General features: G+C 54.6%; 2 protein-coding genes across 10 annotated transcripts in view; one reads left to right on the top strand and one right to left on the bottom strand.

The window, feature by feature from the left end:
- Positions 1-18,079, top strand: part of MYH10 (myosin heavy chain 10) — a 130,746-nt gene that overhangs the window by 82,583 nt on the left and 30,084 nt on the right. For all 7 annotated transcript variants that reach the window (XM_027047670.2, XM_027047669.2, XM_027047671.2 and 4 more), the window contains 7 exons: positions 7,724-7,917; positions 8,010-8,131; positions 10,124-10,193; positions 10,281-10,441; positions 13,787-13,895; positions 13,988-14,119; positions 14,824-15,030. In XM_027047670.2, the coding sequence (XP_026903471.1) occupies positions 7,724-7,917; positions 8,010-8,131; positions 10,124-10,193; positions 10,281-10,441; positions 13,787-13,895; positions 13,988-14,119; positions 14,824-15,030 (995 nt within the window). The remainder of the gene's footprint in view (positions 1-7,723; positions 7,918-8,009; positions 8,132-10,123; positions 10,194-10,280; positions 10,442-13,786; positions 13,896-13,987; positions 14,120-14,823; positions 15,031-18,079) is intronic.
- Positions 11,656-18,079, bottom strand: part of NDEL1 (nudE neurodevelopment protein 1 like 1) — a 90,809-nt gene continuing 84,385 nt past the window's right edge. For 2 of the 3 annotated variants that reach the window (XM_027047711.2, XM_027047708.2), the window contains one exon: positions 11,656-12,264. In XM_027047711.2, coding sequence (XP_026903512.1) covers positions 11,766-12,264 — 499 coding nt within the window. In that variant the 3' untranslated portion in view covers positions 11,656-11,765. The remainder of the gene's footprint in view (positions 12,265-18,079) is intronic. The other variant, XM_027047707.2, reaches the window with a different exon arrangement.

Raw genomic sequence — 18,079 nt, 5'->3', positions numbered from 1 at the left:
AAAGGTTAGTGCTTGATCTTTCGGACTTTGCCCCAGCATCGAGGGCCCTCTTGAAATTCCTCCCCCCCAACTCTTCTGGATTCTTGATCGCTTTAGAGAGTTCCAGACTGAGCTCTTTGAGAGCAGGGACCGTGCTGCTCCGCACACGGTCAGTAAGTTGTAGGGAGAGCGACTGAAAGGGGACGGGGTGGGTCTTCCCTCGCCGGCAGCACAGATGATCTTCTTGTGGGACCCTGATCTTCACGGTGTGCGGACCAGGTGCGTTTCCGTGCCAGCAGCGCCCCGTACAGAGCCACCCCTAGGTGACCTCACGCTGGCAGGGAGCGAGCTCGTTCACCTCCCCGTAGTTGGGTTAGTCGGCAGAACCAACGGTCAGGGTTCTCCATCTCTCCCTGTCTCTACAGGGCCTTCCGTCCGTGCACCGTGGCTAACTCTGGTCTCGGCAGCTGTGCGTGTTGTTTCTGCAGCAAAACGTCTTTCTCCCCGATAAGTGTTACGGGTTCCAACCCCAAGGAGGTTTTGAGTGAAAACGTGGGGCTTTAGTGTTTCCAGTGACTTCTCAGAAGAGCGGATGCAGCAGTTTCTAGGCTTCCAGGTGTCTCTGGCGTGCTAACACGCAGCGCGTACCCTCATGGCAAGAGAACACATAGCTAGGGAGGACGTGCGCATCCCAGGGCCCCAGAGTGTTAGGGAAGCAGCACGGAGAATCCATGCAGGTTCTGGGGTTAAAGGGGAGAGGCTGGGGTAGAGACGGGCTTCCAGAAGCATCAGAGGAGGAGCAGAGTTCCCGGAGGCTGAATAGAGAGGTCATACGAGTTTCTGCTGTAATCCAGAGGACAGTTTTCTTCCAAATCTGCTTTGACAGTCTAGACCTTGTGAGATACACCAGCAACGAGCCAGCTATGGGGGATTGTAACCTCAAGTTCTAGGCAGCGTGTCTGGACTCCCAGGGGGCGGACAGCGGGCTGTGTGTCTGCCAAAGGGCGGTGCATGCTCCTCCCCCCGGCTGTGACCCCGGCTCTGTGCCTTCCGTGTCTTGACCACCATGAGCACCAGGTGGCCACTGACAGCTCTGGAAGGCTGGGCTCCACCAGAGGAAGCGTGAGAAGTGCAAGGAGCAAGTTCTAACTGTTGCTAGAGGACCTTCCCTCTACGCCCCCCTCCCCCCGTCCTGTCTTCATAGAAGCCTCGCTTGAACTCGGTGGCCGCCATTGGCTTGGACAGACTCACCCAGGGGAGGCTGGCCAGCACTGCGGGAGGGCTTTGGGTCCGTCACAGGCCCGTGGGGGTCTCCCTCCATCTTCTCAGAGCCACCGAAATCTTCCTTCCTTCTTGTCGTAACTGAGGGGGAAACTTTTCCTTTAGCCAGGCCTCCAACCGAGATGATGATGTTCTGGCTTCAGAAACGCTGAATGGGTTTTGCTTCGGTCCAGGAAGTTCCATGTAGACGCGAGCATCGTGACTGGTAGACGGTAGTTGTTTAATCTCCTTGTAACTTTTATCCACCAGTCATAATCTCTGTGTTTAGTGCTGTTTTAGGACCTGTGGGTCGGGGCTGACGCAGTGCGTGTGCGGAGTTAAATCGTGGAGGGAGGTGTTTCGTTGTGCAGAATAGTCTTGTCCTGTTTTGTTTTGCTTTTATCTTGAGTCTTTTTTTTTTTTTAAGTTTATTTATTTGGAGAGAAAGAGAAAGTGCAAGCAGGGGAGGGGCAGGGAGAGACGGAAAGAGAATTCATAGCAGGCTCCAAACTGTCAGCACAGAGCCCAATGCGGGGCTCAAACCCACCAACCATGAGATCATGACCTGAGGGCGCCCCTTGTCTTGAGTCCTCACAAGAGCTGGGAGCTCTAGGAGAAGCCGCCTTCCTGCACTGTATCTGGACTCCCCGAGGTCACGTGGGGATGGTGACCCTTGGCTCTCCCGGGGTTATCGCGAGTGTCACGTGTGAGGGTCTGTGAGCCTGCATCTGGCCGCACCCATGTTGCTGCCGCTGTAATTACGAAACCTGGAAAATCAGTATATGTCTAGGTCCTCGGCAGTTACCTAACGCACGTCCCCTTTCTTCACCGTGCACCAGGGCCCAGCCGAGGGCAGGCGGACTGTGTGCCCAAGCGAGCCCGTCAAGGTGAGAGGGGAGCAGGTGTGTGGGAGAGGCTGTAGACAGGAGGGGGTCCCCATCTGCCCAGACCACTCCAGGCCCTGCCGGGGCAGTGAGCCGCAGTCCCCTGGAGGAGGAAGACCCAAGGATCGCATGCTCCCTGTCCACCTCTGGACTTCTGGAATTTTTCTAAAAATTTCCAGACACTCTAGAACAATGAACAGATTGGTTCCACCACCCAGTAGCGGAACCAGCACTAATGTGTTGTTACCACGTAATGGAGATACATGGAGACCCCTTTCGATGTTAAAGATTGTTTCTGGGAATTCACGGCTGTTGGATATTTGTTTCCGAGTCTGCTCTTAACTGTCGGCAACGTTTTAGTGCGCGTTAGAGTAGGATTGTCTTGATTTGTTCAAATGAGTGTTGGGAACGTGCCACATGCCTGGTACGGGCTGGGTCTCAGACACCTTTCGTAGGTACACTGGATACAGTTCTCATTTCATCGTTTGGCTACCGATGTGAACGTTAAAACAAGTTCCTCCCCCCTGTTTTGGTTCCTGCAAGTGCATTTCCAAAGAACTGACTCAAATACAGAAGTTAAATTTAGTAGCACCAGTATTTTGGCCCACGCAGATGCGAGGGATGTGAGAATCTCGTAGACCTCTTGTGTCCTGAGATCATCCCCTGGAAGAGCGGGTCAGGCATTCTGGCACCAAATGGTACAGTCCTTACTTTTCAAAAAAAACTGTCGATGGCAGTTTTAAGAGATCGATGATTATAAATTGCATTTTTGTGCTTTCAGATTCTAAGTGTGCCCTCACGGACGGTGGGGCTGCGGGGCCCCCCTGACTTCTCACTGGCCACATACGTTTGTATGGACGAACAAATTAAACATTAGGGTAAAATAGTTCGAGGTCCTTTCAGGCTCGTGGACGACCAGATACTGTGAGACGCCCACCAGCGAGCGGCCCCACGCTCTCCCGACACCGCGGACCGAGGCCAGTGGCAGGGATCAGCAGCCATAACGGGCCTCGTTTCAAGTTGCTGAGAAGCTCGTGTGTGCATTTTCTGCCTTTCTCTGGTGCCTGCCTTTACTGTTTTCAACGAGAACGTAGTCTTTTTAAATAGAGGTCTTTCTAGGCCTTGATTTGGGAGTGAAACCCTGTGTTACTAGTGTGGCCCGGATCATTGAATGAAGTTCCCCAAGTGTCTCTTGTCCCCTCGAGATCATTTTGCTCAGTTAAAACCTGACTCTCAGTTTAAGTTTTTGAATTAAAAGACAGACAAACTGAAAAGTCCAAAGCATCAACATTTTAAAAATTCTGAACGTTTAGCTTTGGGTTACCTTTACTAATACCAAATTTGAAAACTCAGGTTCATGAAAATGATGTTGTTTGTTTTTAGTTTAAAAAGCAGCCCCCACTCAGGACTGCGTGCTTAGACACCAGCATGACATCGTGTTTAACAGCTGCCCTTACAGGTCAAAGAATTGGCGGGACCGGTGCGGCCAAATCCCCGCAAAGTATTGTTCACACTTGGCTCGCCACCTCTTTCGTCGTGGGCGTGACCCGTCCTTGCGGGTAACTGTATCACTGAGGGGGTGTTTGCTACATAGTTTATTACACAGTTGCCAGGCACCGTTTTCAGGCCAACACGGGTCGGAGTGGGGGGGGAGCAGAGGAAATCGTCTGAGCTGGTGGTCACAGGGTCCAGAGACACCAGGCAGGGGCTCTGAGGGTCCTGCACGTGTGCCACATGCTGGGGAGATGTGCCCAGGGGCGCTCTGCACCCTGGGAAGAGACCCAGAATAGAGGTAACATTGTCCCAGGATCTGGCCTAGACGATCTGAAGCCTAGAGGAGGGGTTGGCCCACCGAGTGTGGAAGCAGGATGGACACCGGGACCTAAGAAGAGGGAGTTAGGTGAAGAAGTGAGGACTTACTTTTTTTAACGTTTTATTTGTTTCTGAGAGAGAGCCAGAGTACGAGCAGGTGGGACAGAGAGAGGGGAACAGGGGATCTGAAGCAGGCCCCAGGTTCTGAGCTGACAGCACAGCGCCCGATATGAGGCTTGTGAGGCTTGAACTCACAAGATCATGACCTGAGCCCAAGTCGGACGCTTAACCGAATGAGCCACCCAGACGCCCCAGGAGTGAGGATTTTAAACGCCAAGAGGTGTTTGCCAGGATGGCTGGAAGAGGGCCGGTTTTCCGGGCAGACAGGAAAGGGCAGGGACCCGAGGGCCTTGTGTCTTTGACGAGGTGCACCTGTTCTGTAGTTGGAGCTTCAGCGGGGGGGGGGGGGGGGGGGGGGGGGGGGCCAGGGGCCCCTTCATTGAGCACTGGAATGTTCTCCAGGCACCTCCTGCTTCTCTGAGGTCGGTCACATCTACAGGGGAGGCAGCCGAGACTTGCAGCAGTCAGGGGAGTGGACTCCGTCCGGGTCACACAGCTCGCGAGTGGCAGGAGTTTCTGACTTGGGCCTGAGTTCTGCGTCACTGGCTATACTCCTGGGCTGAGGGATCTGGACCACGGCCTACAAGCTGCAGGAGAAATGGAACAGTCTGAAGTATAGGAACAAGGAACTTGTTGAGTAGGGTCTTTCAGAAACACCCATTAACCCCCACCCTGGGACCACAGGCCAGTGCGGGAGGAACACCGGGGGTGGGGGGGGGGGTGGCAGAGGGAGGCCGCAACCGGCAGGAGGTTACTGCAGAATCCAGGTGAGCCGCGGGTGCCCAAACTGAGCCACGGAGTGGGGGGACACGCGGAAGACATGTCCACATTTGGCTTGACCGGTTTTGGTGAGCGGCTGGTGTGAGGACAGTCGAGGTGACTCATGGTCTCTGGCCTCGGTAGCTGGCAGTCCCTTCTGCACGGGAGGCACAGGAGGAGGGATGGGGGTAGATGGAGGGCGTGGCCAAGAACCTGCTCCGCTGTGGGATTTTGATCCCTCCCACTTCTGGCTTCTTCTCATCTTCCTGTCTGGTTCTTCCTCTCTCCCCCTCTTGGCCCCAGGCCCTCGTCCTGGGCATTCGCCCTGGGGTGGCCCATCCGGTCCCGTAACCGCTGCCATGTCCCTCTGTCTAGCGCAGACCGCCATGGCCAGGTGTCCGCTGGCATCTTGTCTCGGGTGCCCCAGGGTTACGGGGTTCGGAGCCTGTGCCCCCACTCACAAAAACCTCTTCTCCCCATCCTCCAGGGGCACTGTCAGCCCCTTGGCTGCTCAAGCCAAAGTCCCAGGACTTGTTCTTCCGGTCTCTCTGCCATACTTTCCACATCGGCTTGATGGTTAGAGCAAGTCAGTTCTGCCACCCGAACGTCTTGAGTCTCCCTTCTCGCTCCCTCCCCTCTGTAATCGCTGGTTCAGCTGCCATCATCCCGCTCGGGACCTGGACGGGCACCGCGTCACCTCTGGTGACCCCTCCCCAGCCCCTTCTGTGTGCGGCCACCGGCGGGGGGCGCCCCAAGTCTCTCTGCCCGTAATGCTTCCTTGACGAGCTTCTTTCACACCTGCTGCCCCTGGGCCCTCACACATGCTGTTCCCACTGCCTGGAACCGTCTGCTCTCCACTGGCTCATTCTTACCCTCCGGGCATGAATTCTATGAAATAGAATTGCTTCTGAGAGATCTCCAACCACCCGCCTCCCTTATAGCACCTTGCTCTTTCTTTTCAATGCTTTTCTCACTGGTGGTAACTGTAAACGTACTTAACCTTTGCTTCATCTAGTCGCTAACCTATGCGTCAAGCCTGCGACAGGCCAGACTTCTGCTAGGTATGAGGGATGCAGCGTTAACGAGAGCGTGTGGGAGGCAGAGGCACCTCTGTGACTTTGGAGTGGAGAGGAGTGACACATGTTTGGTGACTGGTGCCGGGTAGTCAGGCAAAGCTAGTTCAAGTCGCAAGGGAGGTCACCCAGGACGAGAGCGTGCCTTGAGAAAAGCAGGTGGAGCAGCGTGTGCCTCTATTTGTAGACCGCCTTGTTCTGAAAGGGTGTCCGAGGTGAGTGGAGTTTGGGCCCCAGTGGGTGCCATGGCACTCGGGACGAGAAGAGAAGTCAGCGGGACCGGAGTGGCCGTAGAGGTAGGTGGAGGCCCGGAGGAGGCGGTGTGCAGAGAAGCCGGGGTGGAGAGGGCCGTCAGAGGCCGCCGTGATGGCCCCCGGCAGATGGACCAAGGTCAAGGGCAGGTAGACGCTGCTTGCGGTTGGCCCGTCGTTGCCTGAGCAGCGTCGGGCAGGGGGAGGCGGGTGGGCCGGAAGCCAGCCCGCTGCCCAGGGAGCGGGCGGTTGGTGGACAGCACGACGTGAGGGGTGGCCGGTGTGAACTACTCTAGAAAGAAGTGTGGCTCTGAGGAGACAGGTGGGTGGACACAACGGGGTCAGAGGAAGTTCACGGTTCCGTGGCGCGTGCTGGGCTGGGGCTGGGCACCGTTTTCCGCTGGAACAAGTGAGGAGGGACAGCTTGGAGGCACAGGAAAGAGAGGGGGTGGTGGACAGACTTTGGGGCACAGGCGGGCATGGCTTTGACCCCAGCCTCCGAGTGTGGTGGCTCTGCTTTGAAGACATCGTAGGGCAGTGCGCACGTGGGCTGCAGGCGAATCGGGTTTTGTCCGGCCTTCACCAGCTGCGGTTGAAGGCCTGCATGGTAGGAACCTTACCTCCCGGGTCACGGTGTCCTGGCCGTAAAAGCCTCACTGGACGCGGGGCCTCGAGTGGGGTCTTGCTCACAAAGCCCCCTCCCTGAGCACCAGGTCTGGGGAGCAACCAGCAGGAGTGGAGGGGCCGTCAGGAACGAAAGGGCATTCCGGGGGGGCTCGGTGGGTGTTGTCCATGCTCTTAAGACAGTCCAGAAACACGTCTGACTTACTTAACAGTTGCTTTAAACGAGAGCACTTCACGTGCCGGAAGTTCTGGCAGCCACGCTGTGCTTGGAAGGGTCAGGTCCGCGTGGGTGCCGGGACCTGTCGGCTGCAGCCGCCAGAGCAAACCTTCTGGAAGTTTCACCATCGCTGCCCTCAGCTGAGGCTCTGCTTCTTATCCGGCTGCTTCCCGCCCAGCCTTCTCCTCCCTTTTCAAAAGCACGCTCGTGCCTGGAGGACAGAGCTGGAGCTCGCTCTCTCCTGACCCCCCGGGTTGACGTAACCCAGCCAACCACTTCAGTGATTTTGACTGAGAAGCGGGACTCTGGTCCCCGACCCTGGGCGCCACCGTCACCGATGTGCTCTGAGCCCGGGTACATCTTCATAAGCCGCTTCCCAGTAGACACATCACAGCATCAGCTTGTGTATCAATAATGCCAGCAGCGATCTCGCATTTCCCAAGCGGTGGCGGGTGTGACAGGCAAGATGTCCCACAGACCGCGCATTCCTGACGCCAGCGCAGCGGGAGGCATCTGCTGGGATGTGGTACGGGGCTGTCCGAGCACTGAGTTCCCTGCCATGGGAGTGTGTGGCTGTTAGTTCCACGGCTTGCGCGGTGTCTAAATACGCTGACTGCCTTACCTCTCTGGCATCTCCTCATCTGTCCCCACAAAGCTTGTGCTGCTGCACTATCACTGTGTCTTCTCTCGCCCCGCGAAAGAGGTCGCCGGGCTCATTTTCCTCTTCTTTTTTCTCTTCACCAGTGGACCGCATTGTGGGTCTGGATCAAGTTACTGGCATGACGGAGACCGCTTTTGGCTCTGCCTACAAAACCAAGAAGGGCATGTTCCGTACCGTGGGGCAGCTCTACAAGGAGTCCCTCACCAAGCTGATGGCGACACTCCGAAACACCAACCCCAACTTTGTCCGCTGCATCATCCCGAATCACGAGAAGCGGGTGCGTGTTAAGTGGAAGATGGGCCGGGGTTCAGAATCGCCCTGGGTCAGGTTACGGAGACGGAAGGGTGAACGTCTCGTTTGCTTGATTAGGCTGGAAAACTGGATCCGCATCTGGTGCTGGACCAGCTTCGCTGCAACGGAGTCCTGGAGGGAATCCGGATCTGCCGCCAGGGCTTCCCCAACCGGATAGTTTTCCAGGAATTCAGACAGAGGTACGGCAATACCTTTTTCCCAGGACGTATCACGGCGCATCTTGATGTGCTTTGGAACAGTGATAGCACAAAAAACGTGTCCCGGTCTCTTGTGTAGTTCCACTTTTATTTTCATACAGGAAAGGGATAATCCATCATTACCTTTATTGTTGCCCAAGAATGTTGAGTGCCTTCTCTGTAGCGCTGACGTGCCGGCAGGTGCCATGGGTGCTCGGAAGGCTAGTTCCTGGCCGTGCGAGAGAAATATCTGAGGCTGGGGATTGACCTTGCACTTGTACACATAGCTCTGCCCGAGACGTACACATCATTCCTTTTTAACTGGGTGTTTAAAATATATGAGTAAGGAGCGCCTGGGTGGCTCAGTCACTTGAGCGTCTGACATTAACTCAGGCCATGATCTCATGGTTCATGGGTTCAAGCCCTGCGTCGGGCTCCATGCTGACAGCTCAGAGCCTGGAGCCTGCTTCGGAGTCTGTGTCTCCCTCTGTCTCTGCCCCTCCCCTGCTCACACTCTGTCTCTCTCTCAGAAATAAACATTCAAAAAAATATATAGAATAAAAAAAATAAACGAGTAACGTATGTTCCTTTTAGGAAAACTTGAAAATACAAGAGAACTAAAAAGGTAAATAAAAATCACCCAGGAGTGACTCTTGAAAACATTTTGGGGTATTTCTTTCCATCTTCTTTCGATGACTATATCTGCATAGGTGTGTTTATGTGTAAACGTATGTGTATTTTTTCCACCAGGTACGCACGTGTAGACTTACAGTCTTTTTATCGGTAATACAGGGTAGGGAATAGGATAGATTAGAAAAGGATTACAAGCAACAAAAGGCAGGAGATAACAGAAGTGGATGCCGTCGAAACGAATGAAAACGTGAGAAATAGTTAAATTGTGGACTTAGGTCATTGGCTTTTTCCTCTTTCTGCTGGAAGTCAGAGTTTCGATTGCGGCAGCCTTGGCTGTTCCATAACCAACAAGTCTGCAGGTCAAAGAAGGGCGCTTTCTGGTGCCGTTGCAGATGGAATCCAGCTGAGAAACTATTCTAGCCTTTATGGGTTTGGGGGAGACCTTTCTGTGGCCCCAGCTGTATGATGAACACTGGGTAGAACTTCACTTCCTGTTGATAGAAGAAAGCGCCATAACTGGCATCCAGAATACAAAGCTGATGGAGACAGCCAGGATTCGTCCTTTGGTACAAGCAACGTCTTTTTGGTAAAATTCACTTTTATTGCATAAAAGTGCAATATAATCTGCATAAAGTGCACAGATCTTGAAGGTACAGCCCAGTGAACGTATGTCCCCCCAGACCAGTGCTGTGTTGAACGTCACCCTGGTCCTCGCTAAGCAGAGCCCTCTGGGTATTCCTCTTGCAACCTTTTCTGTTGCATAATAAATGCCTACAAGTCACCCGCAGGGAGCCAGAGTCGTCTTGTGTTTTAGGCCTGAGAACACATTGGGGGGCAGGGGGCATGAAAAAAGACTTTTTCAAACACTATGCTTTTACTTTTCTCTGGCACAGCTGCTTCAACCTAGTGTTTGTCCTTGGAGGATTAACCTCTGTTCAGTTTGCCTCCTGTTTCAAGAAACAGAAGGTAGATGTGCAGAAAATCTCAGATTACCCCCTGGTCGTTTCTTTATTGTTACTTTGACACGATTCTTGCCTCTTAGAGAAACGGAACTCAAAGTTTCCTTTTCTTTTTTTTAGTATTTGTTTATCTTGAGAGAGAGAGAGAGAGAAAGAGTGCGAGTGGGGTGGGATGGGTGGGTAGAGAAAGAAGGAGACACAGAATCCGAAGCAGGCTCCAGGCTCTGAGCTGTCAGCACAGAGCCCGACACGGGGGCTTGAACCCACGAACTGCAAGATCATGACCTGAGCGGAAGGTGGAAGCTCAACCGACTGAGCCACCCAGGCGCCCCGGAACTCAGAGTTCGTAGGCAGACATGTCCATTGATGTTAACAGGAGATCTTTGGGCTGCTTTTCTTACAGATACGAGATCCTGACTCCAAATGCTATTCCCAAGGGTTTCATGGACGGCAAACAGGCTTGTGAGCGAATGGTAAGCTTCCCTCGACCTCTCTGGTTTGCAGACTATCGATACGGTGTGTGCCGTAACAAGCTGTGAACGGACTCTTCCCTCTTTCAGATCAGGGCTTTAGAATTGGACCCAAACTTGTACAGAATCGGACAGAGCAAGATATTTTTCAGAGCTGGCGTTTTGGCGCACTTAGAGGAAGAAAGAGATTTAAAAATTACCGACATCATCATCTTCTTCCAGGCCGTTTGCAGAGGTTACCTGGCCAGAAAGTAAGTGGATAATCGCGAATCCGACACTCGCAGAGCATGGGCGGGTGCCGAGCGCTGTTCTGTGCTGTAGATGCAAGGGCACCTTGGCCGTGAGGAAACGGGCCAAGACAGAAAACAAAGGGCTTGGGGGTCTTGCTTCGGCGTGGGTGTCTCCGAGGCTCTGAGATCCACAGGATGGGGAAGGTGCTGGCCCTGGTCAGGGAGGCTGGGAGGACAACAGCTTTCCAGTAGGAGCAGCACAGAAGCAGTTCTAGAAGGCGTGCCCGGAGCCTGGCAAGTGAAGGAAGCAGGGTAGGAGAAGCAGGGAGGACGCTGAGGGGTGAGCTGAAGACCCTGGGTCTTGAGGGTCACCCGGCTACCACAACAGGACAGGCTGGGGCCAGAGAGCAATCGGGAGCGCCGTGGTGGGAGACCCTGGAGTGGAAGACGGCCGTCCCCGGCCCGCGGTGGTGACAGAGACAGACCGGTTGCCGGATCCGGATCCGGTTGCTTAGCACTGGAGTGGAGCCAGACGCAGTGATGGTGCTTCCTTCACCTCCTCCCGTAGGAGCCCGGGGCCCCGGAGGGGAGGGTGGGCCTGCTCCGGAGGCTTCGGTCCGCAGCCCGACGCTCCCCGTCGGCCTGGCAGGAGGGCAGCTCCGGGCGACGGGCAGCGTGCCGCCCGACGCTGTCCTGAGGGATTTCAGCCCGGTGAGGAGGAGGCGGGATCTGTGAGTCTTGGCCCACACGTGACAGAGTCTCGAGTAGAAGAGGCGGCTCGGAAAGTCCGAGAATGCGTGACGTCCTCAACGATTCACACCCAGGCAACGGTGCGCAAGGACAGAAGGCTTGGTTTTTCCGTGTCCTCGCTTGCAGCGTGTCACCGGTCCGCAAACACCGCTGTCACCGTAGCTGCCACAGCACAAGACACCTGACAGAACAGGAGCGGACACAGGCGGGTGCCTTCCTAATGGCTGCCAGAAACCTACAGCTGTCAGGAACGCGGGACGTTAACTATATAAATTGTGCAAGCACGTGCCGCTTCCTCCCTGAACTCTGAATCCTGCAAAATTATCACCAAGATCCATAATCAGAAACAAAGATTTTTTTTTTTTTTATAATGTTTATTCAGTTTTTGAAAGAGACCGAGCACAAGTGGGGGAGTGGCAGAGAGAGACAGAGAGGGAGAGAGGGAGAGAGACATAGAATCCGAAGCAAGTTCCAGGCTCCGAGCTGTCAGCACAGAGCCCGACACGGGGCTGGAACCCACGAATCGTGAGATCGTGACCTGGGCCGAAGTCAGACGCTTAACCAGCTGAGCCACCCAGGCGCCCGAGATGTCCTCTTAAAGACTAACAGCTAACACGAGCGTGTGACCGCTACATAAGGCACTGTGCCTGTCATTTGCAGCTCCAAAATTAGGCCTTCGAAAGAGCCACACTAGACTTCGGAAAGAGGCAGAGCAGTGAGTACAGGTCAGACACAGAGACGTGGACAGAAGCCCGTGAGCTGGCAGCCGGAGCACCCTAGAGGCCACTGGCACCGGTGGACAAAGAGGGAGGAAACAGGGCTGTGGCACGTCGGCCTCCTGACACCGGGACACCAGATGACATACTTCAGATGCGGGTCCCGGAGCCCCCGGCAGAGAGCGCGGTGCGCCCGGCAGACAGTCCGGTTCAGCTGAAGGCAGTGGCGGGTGGGGTGGGTGAGGGGAGCCAGCTGCCTCATTCAGACAGAGTGGCCGGCGTGTTCTTGACTCATCTTCTCCCAGAGGCCACGGGGACATCAGGGTGACGGTCCTCAGTAAGGAGGTTGAGGGATTTTTACGGCAGCCTTGAAGGAGCCTGCAAGAATGGGAAGGCAGATGCTGTTATACGGTGCTAAAAACTGCATTTGAAACTGTTGTTTTTGTAGCAGAAACTATTAAAATTAAGGCTTGGCCGAACTGGCTCAGCTGGTAGGAATAAGAAGGAAGAAGATTTGGTAGGAGCGACACTCAGGGCAGGTATACAGCCACAGCCGGAGGACATTTAAGTGGCGAGTTGGCGACACGGAAGTTCCGGGGTCCTGCGAGGGAATGGGACCCGCAGGGCAGCAGAAGGGGGAAGAGGAGCCGTCCGTGCTCCTGAACCGCGACCGTCTAGTCTTGAGGCCGTCCCGCGTGAATCCAGTGGATACTGGTCGTTGCTGGAGTGAACGCATAATTCTAGACTTTTCTTCCTGTCTTTTCCGTTCGCTTCAAGTGCATCTCTTGCCCCGGAGAACCCTGTAGCCGGTCTTACAAAGAGTTATGGAAAGGATGCCGGAGGAATGATCACAGATCTAGGGGCGCCCGATGGTTCTTTTGTTCACCCGGCACATATTTTGAGGGGCCCTGAGTACATGTCTCCCTGGGTTGGATGCTGGAGCACAGGAGTAACTGGGCCGTGCTCTCTGCTCCCGAGGAGCCGAGCCTGGTTGGGAAGGGGGCTGCGTTTGTGGACAGGGTGCAGCCAGCCTGGGGCTGCGACAAGGTGAAGGAGGCCACGAGGTCACCCTGGTGACCTAGTTTTCCATAGTGGGTGGTCCGTAGGGGCGTGCAGCAGACAAAGCCATACAGACCTGCCTGAGGGAGAGGCTCAGAGCCCAGGAAGCCCTTCGACAGTTCAGGAGGTGATGGGGGCGGAGCCAGAGTGCTGGGCCACAGGGGGCGCAGGGTAGGGCCTGAGGAGCCTGTGGGTCCCGAAAGTGTCATTGTCAGTAGAAAGATAAGTCACCTACTAGGAGGAGGGGCAGCACAGTGACCTGGGTTGGGGGTTGGGGTTTGTTTAGGCCAGAGGGGGGGTTGGGGCTTCAGAAAGGGGGCTCCGATCCTGAAGGCGAGGGAGAAACTGAACATACTGCAAAGGATGACCAGTAAGTGGGTCTGGGATCATCGGCCACTGAAGGCAGCACAGGGTAGTGGGAAAGCCCAGACTTGGTAACGAGGAGACTGGGGCTCGAGAGGTGTCTGCGTGTCCTGGAGGGACGGGGCCTGGCCGATGAACGTCTGTCTGTCTGAGAACAAGAGGCATCAGCTCGACCGTCTGCGGGTCCTTCCGGCTCCGGGATGCTGCAGGGCGGAGGAAGGGCGGGCAAGATGAGGCTGGAAGGGGACGATGCCGTGTCCGTGCCAGGTTGGAAGAGGAAGTAGTTAGCGATCGGGTGCACCAGCCAGGGGAGCGTGAGAAACCCGGGGAGGAGGGGGTTTCTTCGTGCCCGGAAACGTGCGGACACGGGCACACGGCGGAGGACGAGGCACGCTTGGGGCAGCGTCTGCGAAGAAAGTGGCCGGCCGCCATCAGGACGCGTTTTCTCTGCGCACTAACCGTCCTCCCGGTTGTCCAGGGCCTTCGCCAAGAAGCAGCAGCAGCTGAGCGCCCTGAAGGTCCTGCAGCGGAACTGCGCCGCCTACCTGAAGCTCCGTCACTGGCAGTGGTGGCGCGTCTTCACCAAGGTGGGCTTCGCGGTGTGGGGGGAGGGGGAGCCTGGACGAGGCCATGGTCCCCGCCCGGGCACAGGGTGACGTGCGATTTGATCCCGTCACAGGTGAAGCCGCTCCTCCAAGTGACCCGCCAGGAGGAGGAGCTTCAGGCCAAGGACGAGGAGCTGCTGAAGGTGAAGGAGAAGCAGACGAAGGTGGAGGGCGAGCTGGAGGAGATGGAACGCAAGCACCAGCAGGTGGGCCCGGGTGCCGCTCACGGGGACCCACCTGCCGGCGGCCGCACCCGCCACAGTTGGGTTCACGTAAACCGCAGTCCGCCTCCCCTCACGCGGTTTTGCCTCGGCCCTTCTTGGACACGTAGGTGTCCCATTTGCCGCCAGGCACATGTTCCTGACACCTGCTGCCCGTGGGACTCCCACCGTGTCCCCTGCCTGGGATGGCTCCCGAGGGCCTCGAAAGTAAAGACGAGACCACGCCGGGCCACCCGAGTCCTGCGTTAGCGTCCTTCGCCGGTGGGGATGCTTCACAGACCAGGCAGGGGCTCGGGAAGCGTGTGTAGACGACCGGGTTCAGGGCCTGAGAGACTAAGGATGAAGGCCAGGGGTATCCCTTGATCCCAGACAGCCGTAGCTGGCCCCCTGAACACACTCGAATAAGATTTTCCCTCCGCCTCTGTCAGTTACCTTAATGGAAGAACAGGAGCTCCTAAAGTCGCGTGAACTTAGTGTTGTTCAGGATGACCTGAGACGACAGAAACCAGCGGAAACGTTCTCTAGCTCACTTTGCCGTAAAGAATATTGGAAAGTTTTGCCAGCGACGTTACAGATATCTAAGCTTCCATTTCTACGGTGATGAGCACGGCCGCTGAAATCCGAGTGACCGTCTGCGGTGGGGGGAGGCGGGGGGCAGCGACCGCACTGACGCTCGGTTGTGGTTGCAGCTTCTGGAGGAGAAGAACATCCTGGCGGAGCAGCTGCAGGCGGAGACAGAGCTCTTTGCGGAAGCGGAAGAGATGAGGGCGAGGCTCGCCGCTAAGAAGCAGGAGCTGGAGGAGATCCTCCACGACCTGGAATCCAGGGTTGAAGAAGAAGAAGAAAGAAACCAAATCCTCCAGAACGAAAAGAAGAAGATGCAAGCACACATTCAGGTACGTAGGATGGTCTCTGTCCAGAACCGGGTTGGGTTTTCCGAGCGGCCCTGCCGAAGAAACAAATGGAAGCTGTGGGTTTGCGTTGGGCAAACTCCTGTGGGCGACAGGAGTCCACGTTCCAGGTCCTGCCCTTCAAAGATGGCCGGCGATGGGAGCGCCCGGTGGCTCAGTCGGTTAAGTGTCCAACTCTTGGTCTCAGCTCAGGTTGTGATCTCACAGTTTGTGAGTTCGAGCCCTCCATCGGGCTCTGCACTGACAGTATGGAGCCTGCTTGGGATTCTCTCTCTGCTCCTCCCCTGCTCGCTCGCACGTAGCGCGTTCCCTCTCTCTCTCTCTCTCTCTGTCTCTCTCTCTCAAAATAAATAAACTTAAAAAAATTAAGACGTCCAGCACTAAAAGCACACACATAACAGACTGTCTTCGGGCGTCTTCCAGCGTGCAGAGTGATTCAGAGTAGGAGCATCGCAGGGCCTGAACACTTTGTAGGGGACCCCGTTTGTCCTTTGTGTTGTCACTAATGATGGCACTGCTTGCTCCGTTCACTAGATAGGCCTGTGTTCGGGAGTTTGGTTCATAAGAAGGGCTCAGCTCCAACACAGGAGGCGGCCAGGAATCAGAATAAAACACTTAGCGCTTCCCAGGAGTTGCCATGTTACGGAGACACAGGCTGTCCTCCCGCGTAGTGCAAATACACGGTTCAGACAGTGCTAACTCTGCCCACGGCCTAGGACACTCCCTTCTCTTTTTCTCCTTGTCTCCCACACCCAGCCTCCCGAATATGTTCTTGAGTGTCACGGTGTCTGTGTCTCAGCCACCATTGCTTCGTGGGTCCAGCACCAGACTTTTGTCCAGGTCTCTTCTTGAATTTTCTCTCCCCTGATAGCTTACCTTGGCAAAGCTCAGACAATTCAGACGATTCTCAAAACCGCAGAAGATCTCACGTTATTTCCTTGGCAAAGACCGCGTGCAGTAACTCATCTGGACACTTTCCATCCTTCAAGGCACTCAGCTTCCCGGTGCCTCCTGATAGGTTAGCAGAAGATCACGAGACCTGTAAAAAGTGCGCTCTCATTCAGCAAGTCCAGTTCTGGGACTTTATTCTAAGCGTAAATCGATGCAAGCCAGCTGGTTATGTACCAGTCAGGAGTGTTAGGCCACGGCAGTTCCGTGCAGTTACAGGTAAAAAGAGGTTTATTGTCACGGGGATCCCTAGTGCATTGCTAAGGAGTGTGTGCGGGAAGATCGACGTCCAAATACGTTTCTGCGACTTACGAGTTTATACGCGTGATTTTATGTGGGACCAGACAGAGACCTAGAGTTTCTGCCGACAATAGTGAGCTCTCCTTGGTGGTACTGTTACCCATAGTTGGGACTTTCTTTTTAAGAGCATGTGCTCGTTTGAGAAATAACGTGTATTCGTGTGGGGGAAGGGTGCCCAGAGTCCCTCCCCCGCAGTGTCCCCAGGCCTGGTTTTGTACGCTCCAGCTGTTAACACCCTCATGTGAAATGCCTGTGTTTCTTCAGCGTGTGCAGAAAAACAGATCTGTCCTGGGGGAGCAGAGTTAGTGTTGTATTTTGCTTGTTCTGTACTTCCTATCCTCCCCTTCCCTTCTAGATTCCTTTGGGGCTTCTCGGGTTTTGGCACTGTTCTCTGAATTTATTATCTCATTTTGTGACATGTAAGTTCATTCAAACACATTCTAAAAATATTGATGGTAATAGGTTTTATTTTCTGTTTTTTGTTTTCTTTTTTTTCCCCATTTTCCTCCATCTGAGGAAATCCTATCCAGAAGTCAGAATATCAGAGGTCCTGCGGTCCCCGCATGGCCCCTGGGAAAACTCAACCTCGTCGGTCCCTCCTCTGTTCCTTTCCGACCTGTGAGCCTTTGAGGGACTTCTGATGTGTACCTTTTTCAACCAAACAACTGGAGCTGTTTTTGGTTTGATTTTAAGATGAATTTCCTAATTACGGTATCAATAAATGCTTATTGTAGAAAACCTAGGGAACACAGCACCTCTGGTCTCCTCCCTCCCATCACCCCCATTACTGACATTTTTTCTGCTTGCCTGTATTTCTAACCAGATATACAGATATAGTTGAAATTATACTGAATGTACTGCTCTGTTCATTGCTTTTGTGAATTTAGGACCGTGCGGTACAGGGATGCACCTGACCAAAACCAGACTGTGGGAAAGAAACCGTATGACAAATGACCTGTTCTGTTTCAAAAACAAATAAATGGCAAGGAAGGGAGGCAGAGATACACGGGAGCCTAGAGAACAAGGAGTCTCTAGAGGCTTTGGAGTCACAGTGTGTGAACCTTATTTGGATTCCAGTTCAAATAAACAAATGTATTTTTTTTTTAAGTTTATTTATTTTGAGAGAGAGAGGATCCCAAGCAGGGTCCATGCTGTCAGTGCAGAGTCCAGCGTGGGGCTGGAACCCACAAACTGCGAGATCGTGACCTGACCCGAGATCAAGAGTCAGACGCTTAACAGATTGAGCCACCCAGGCGCCCCAAAAATGTATTTTTAAGCAGTCTTTATCTTTTAGAGGTACAGCCTGAAGGTTTTACAGTAACACATGAGGTTTGGGATTTGCTGCAAAATAACCCAAGAGGCGAAGGGGGACCACGGAGGTAGAGAGGAGAGGACACTGGCCGTGAGTCCGGCGCTTGTCAAAGCTGGGCTGACGGGTGCGCCCTTCCGGCTCGTTCTGCCGCTGTGTTTGAAGTTTTCCACGAGAAAATGACCGTCTCTTGCATGGGTTTCATTCCCGAGTCAACCACGATAGGTTTTGTAAACAGACCGCCCTGGTCCGTAACGTACATGAGTACTACATACGATGAGGCAGGGCAGGACACGGAACTGTGTCTTACCTTAGAAAACTGCGCACGCCAGAATCCCACCCCACTTGGGGATGGGCTCACACGGTGAGGCAGGCTTGAGCCGAGACCACCCCTCTCAAATACGAATTTTAATTCCCATGTTGTTCCCCTTCACAAATACACCCTCTACTCAGCAAGAGATTTTGTGGCACGTTCAT

The sequence above is a fragment of the Acinonyx jubatus genome, chromosome E1 (assembly GCF_027475565.1).
Source record: "Acinonyx jubatus isolate Ajub_Pintada_27869175 chromosome E1, VMU_Ajub_asm_v1.0, whole genome shotgun sequence".
Lineage (NCBI taxonomy): Eukaryota > Metazoa > Chordata > Mammalia > Carnivora > Felidae > Acinonyx > Acinonyx jubatus.
The sequence above is the reverse complement of the archived record's forward strand: the minus strand, read 5'-3'. Positions and strand labels throughout refer to the sequence as shown.